We start from the raw sequence: 5,604 nt of genomic DNA on the forward strand, positions 1-5,604 counted from the left end.
CTTTTAGTACCAGAAAGGTCCTTTTTAGAAATGGAAGTTCAGAGGAACTTCTGAAAGCTTGAAGAATTGAGCAAAGAGTTCCCCCAAGTCTGAACTCATGCCTTTTTTACTTCTATTTTTACTTTTTTTTCTTTTTAAATTTTATTTTATTCTTCCAGATCTGTATTCTGTCTGAACTAGGATATAGTCTGGTGTAGTGCAAAATCCCATTTGTAGCTACCCACATATTAGGAGCATGATTTTGAAGCACGAGCTTGTTCTGATTATGTGGTTGAACCTAGGATTCTGAACGCAGTAGTGTGAGGTACTCTGTGGAAGGCAAGGAGTTTGATAAGCTAAAGAGATTTTTCTAATTGTGTGTTCAAAGGTGTTTTGGTATGGATGTGTAGTTTTCCAGTTGATGGCTTTTGCTCTTTAAAAGGTAATAAAATGTAGGTAACAGTTCTATTAGATGTTACCTACTGTAGTAAATAGACAAGTGAGCACCTTTAAAGCTAATTTTATTCCTTGCTGTGTTTAAGTATTTGATAATTATTTCTTCGTATAAAATTCAAGAGCTTTCTTAGGACAATATTTCTTTCCTCTTTAATTATGCTGCTGTGGTTGTCTAAGAAGATGTATTTATGCTGTACTGAGCTCAAAAGTGACAACAGGGTACTTGAGGCGCTGTGCAAATATGTTTCCTCACTGTATCCAGCCTCTTCTGCCTTGTCTGCATGAGTAAGTAGGACTGCAGTGAAATCCTTCCATGTGGGACCCAGAAGTTCCTGTAATGAAAAGCAAATCTTAACTAGTTATCTCTTATTTCTTTTCCCCACTCCCATTTCATATACTTAGTACATTACCAGACCATTTACATGTATGGTGGTTTTTTTTTTCCTGGCAGTAATCCAGTTCATGCTATATGAGTTGCTGAAATTTCTGGGTCTTTTTTCACCTTTCCGAGACATTGACATCCACTTTCAGTGGAAATATGTGGTCATGCAGTACTAGCAGTTCTCTGTTCCCTGGCTACAGATGTTAACAGAATGTCTCCAGTTAAAAAATGTTCATGGAAATAAGGAAAAATGGTTGTTTAGCCATGTCACACATTAGTTTGAAACCAGTAGTTACCACATATCCATATTGCCTCATTGTTTAGAGCTCTTAAAAAAATTTTTTTGAAAACACTGAAGCGCCTTTTGTTGAAAAAATAAATGTTGAATTTCTATGTAACATCAACTTCAGTTCCAGCTGTGATCCATAAAACTGACCTATTCTCAGCAATTCAAGAAAAACACAAGTCAAATGCAACACCTTAAATAATGGGCCAGAGAGCTTTTCTTCAGCTTCTGTGATTTATCTGATGGAGGAGAATGGAGAGAACAAGCTGGTTTTCTTTCAGAAATTACAGAAAAATTTTAATAGGAATAAGAGAGGTTGGGCTTTAATTTACAGGTGTAAATGAAGTTATGACTTCGGTGCAATCCTGCTAACTCCTGTCTATGACAAGAAGCCTACCTTGGTGATAAAGGACACTGCAGTGATCTTGACTGTAACCTAAATGCTAAGGTATATAAAACAGCTTTAAAGGATGTCTGTCTAATTCCAAGGTAAATGGGGTGTCAAAAACAGCTGGTGTATTGATACTGATTAATCTCTTTTATACACTAGGGATGAAAAATATCAAACACATACAAAATTTTGTCTTAAGCTGCCCAAGGAAGTCTTGAGTTACCAGTTCCAGAAAGAGAGGAGAGAGCTTTGATTTGCTGAGGACTCAAAATCAGCTACAGTCTTTGTTCTGATAGTAATATCTGCCACTCGCAATTCATTAGGCTGTTAATTGGGAAAAAAAAAATCACTTTTGCAGTCAACTCTGCCGTAGCTATTGTCACCTGAAGATGAAAGAGTTGCTATTAGGGCAGAGACTTCTACGTTTTGTTTTTTTTTTTGTTACCTGGATGAGCTGAACTGTGTCATCGCTTTCATCTGGACACACAGGCAGGTCAGCCCTCAGGACCAAGAGGGCCAAGTGCAGGCCTTCCTCCCCAAAGTGCTGAGCCAGGGCTGCTCTCACCATGTCTCTCACCTGCTCTTTGCTCAGAGCACTGTGAGGGTAGCTGGGAGTGTCCAGTACTCGAACACAGAGAGCTGACTCATGGCCGTTTCTCCGGATGAGCCCCAAAATGCGGCCGCTGCGTCCCAGGCTGCAGCACATAGTCACAGAGCTGGGGCAGAGACGGCTCTCAAAGTCTGCACTGCCCAGCAGGCTGTTCCCAGCAGCACTTTTGCCAGTCTGAGTTTTTCCAAGGACAACAAGGTTGATGGTCATCTCATTGCTGTCTGCCATTGGCTGCGCTTTTATCCACAAACCTGTCACTAAGTACAAATAACATTAGGTGCTTCAGATAACTTCGGGGACTGGGGGGAAAAGAGGCAACAATTTCCAATATTCAATGTCTTTTCAGTTTTTCCCTGCCTGAAATGTGAAAAGAGTTTTAGGAAGAAGCAAATAGTGTTGTGGAGAGGCAGCAAAGAAGGGAGGAGTTGGGAAACAACTGTGGAAAACACTGTTGCCATTCTGGGACAGTAGTAGGTTAGGAGAAGGAGACAAACTGGGGAAGGAAGAAGAGAATGGAACAAATAGGTGCTGCTGTTATTGACAGTGTTTCAGGATGTAAATATTACTTGTTTTAGGAAAAAGAATAATCAAGGAGAAGTAGATTTTAAGGGAGCACTTTTTCACAACTTAAAATACATCTTTCATCAGCTGCCACTGACATTGAAATAGACAGTAGTCTGAAAGGGCTTTCTGCTGCAGAAAAATATCTCAATTAAAAAAAAAATAGGAGAGCTGAAATAGCCAATCTCATGAAAATGAGATTTTGTAAATGTATACTAAATCAACTTACTAGCGCAGTAAGTGGAAAAGAAAAGCATGAACTGGTGGATAGAGAGGGAGCTGGCTTGGTATAATTTCCAATTACTCTGTTTGTTCATAAACAAGGCCTCTTATTCTCTCTGTACTTTTCTGTAACCCGGTATCTGAAGGGGTTTTGGTGTGTGCTGATCATCTAACAGGAAAACTTATTATTTAAATAAATTGAGACGTGTTTGAAAAGGTAAAACCATAGTGGCAAATAGTGGGTTTTAAGTTTCTGTGACATGTGAACTTCAGAAAGAAATTGCTTTTTTTTTAGATACTATTTTTAGGTACTCATAGAGAGATCATGGATAATTTCAGACTGAGTTTTCCTGTGATTAATTTATTTAGATTCTTGCTGTGAAGTTTAAGCTTCCTCTCTCATATTAATTCCATGCCTAAGTCAATATTTTGAAATAACTTCAGCACCAAAGATGCAAGAGCTAGTAAGATACTAATTTTGTTACAGTCAGCATTGAATATGTATATGATAATCTTCCTTACTGGATTCACAGTGAGGTTTCTCTGGATTTTTCAATGATCAATTTTCTTTTAAGAAAGACATCTTATGAAATGGTTGTCTTCAGTTATTCATCAGTCTAGATATGCATTGTACATTTTGTAGCATAGTAACAGGAAGTAATGGACATGGATTAATCCATTCCTTTTTAAAATCATAATCAAAGATTTGGGTTTTTTCCTTGTAAACAGACTATGCTTAAATACTTAGATTAGTTTCATTTTGGGTCACTTACCTTGTTTCCCCTTAATTTCTTCTTTCATTCAGGCTTCATTCATAAACCACATGTGCAGTGTAAAAAGAAGTTCATATGTGAACTTTGAAACTAACAGCAGCATCGTACCACGCTGAGACTGTTACGTACATGTTCATCTGGTTAATTTGTTACTGATAGCTCCTCATTGAATTGCATATGTTTGGCCAGTAATTGGCATGGTTGAATTTTTGTAACTTAGCTGCAAATACTGTTTCTGAAGTAAGTGATTTAAGTGATTGCATGACATTGATATTTTTAAAAGTAAATTAATTCCACCAGCAGTTAAACGTGCAAATTATAAATGTAGTAGTGGGATTCCTTTGTATTGCATATTCTTGAATGTGTCTTCATATGTGCATGTGAATAGCAAATGCACTCTCTTATTATTGCAATGAATTATTAATTGCAATATTTTCATAGCACAGTGTAAATCATTTGCAGATATAAAGATGTTTGCTTAACAAAGATGGATTCAAATAATAATAAATATATTAAAATACAGAAATTATTTGTGAACCAGGAAGAAAACTGAAGACACCTTGCAGAATTGCCAGTCATGTGCACTAGCTATTGGCTGTTAGCCTAATCATTTTTCTTGCAAGCATCATTATTTGCCATATTATAGTAGCATTCAAACCAGAGATAAAAAATTGTCCAGAAAGGACCTATCACTTGCTTTTTTCCAGTTTTCCACAAGTGGGAAAGTAACTGATTAGGCAATAAATGCAAATTTGTGCTTCAACGACCAGGTTGTAGTTTTAGAATGGGAGCGTGGATGAGCCTGTCCTGCCTGTTCACAAGGATCAGACATCTCTCTGTAAATCCCAGGGGTGCAGGCACAAGTTTACTCCAAGGGTATTAAGAAACTTGTCAGTAAGAACATGAATCTGGTATGTAAGCTGTATGTGGTGGCAGGAAAAGAGGAATGTGCTTTCCAGAGTCCCGTCCTGCTGGAGATGTTGTCATCCGAGGTGTAGTTCCATGTGGGAGCTTGTAGAGGTTGGTTTACCACAGTACCAGGGCTGTTCCTTCCAGCCACAGCAGTGAAGGGATGCTGCAGTTCCTCTAGAAGCCCATTGTGTCCTGCTGTGGAGCCACGACCACAACCAGTGCTCTGGCAGAAGGTAGAGCTCCTCGTGTGAATTCACATTGTTCGTCATGAATGAGTTCATTGTTTGGCTGAAGGTGGCCGTGTAAAAAATGTTGTTCCTGAATGTTTTTAAGAGCATATAGACAAGTGTTCCTGGGCCTGCCTCTTCTAGTGAGAAGTCAGACATGAAAGCTCTCCCTGTATTGTGTGTGTACCTGAGGCAACTTCTCATGATTCCCACTGCATTAGAGCTCTGTGCTGTGCACAGCCTTTGTGTCTCAAGGCACATTTATATATAAAGTGTATGGCAAGGTCCTTCACGTGCTGGTGAATACAAACTCAAAGAAGACTGGATGGAGTCACTCAATTTCAAAGCAAAAGGATAGGTAAGTCTCATAAAATTATGGATCTTGACTTTAGTTAAATTGCCAGTCTAGATCTGTGTTTTTCATTGGCCTGCTCTTTTGCACAGTAATGCCCCTTATGACATCTGAGGTCATATATGGCCTAGCAGTCACATCCAACTAGATAATTTAAGCTGGCATGGACAAGGATTTAAACTACCAAAAAAACTAGAATACCAGAAGCAGGGGAATGTTGTATGCAAAACACAGCTTGCCCAGCTAGATGCAGAACAGGGCTTTTATAATGGCAAGTTGGCTATAAAATTAAGAGTGGTGTAAAAGAGGCACTACCTGAATGAGCTCTAAAACTTCGCTAAATTAAAAAAAAACATTTCTTTCCAGTATTATTGTGACTGGATTACAGTCCAAGTTGCAACACATCTGGAACGTCTTACAACTGTATGGGCTTAAAAAGGATTTTAAAAAGTT

At 38.5% G+C, this 5,604-nt stretch overlaps 1 protein-coding gene across 1 annotated transcript; it reads right to left on the reverse strand.

Moving 5' to 3' along the window:
- Window positions 1–431: 431 nt before the first annotated feature.
- GIMD1 (GIMAP family P-loop NTPase domain containing 1) lies at window positions 432–4,141 on the reverse strand. The gene is made up of 3 exons (XM_053975843.1): window positions 3,661–4,141; window positions 1,940–2,361; window positions 432–767 (listed from the first exon to the last, which is right to left on the reverse strand). Exons 1-3 carry the CDS (start codon window positions 3,686–3,688, stop codon window positions 501–503), a joined length of 717 nt encoding a protein of 238 aa, XP_053831818.1. The 5' UTR covers window positions 3,689–4,141; the 3' UTR covers window positions 432–500.
- Window positions 4,142–5,604: the final 1,463 nt, after the last annotated feature.

The sequence above is a fragment of the Vidua macroura genome, chromosome 4, assembly GCF_024509145.1.
Source record: "Vidua macroura isolate BioBank_ID:100142 chromosome 4, ASM2450914v1, whole genome shotgun sequence".
NCBI lineage: Eukaryota > Metazoa > Chordata > Aves > Passeriformes > Viduidae > Vidua > Vidua macroura.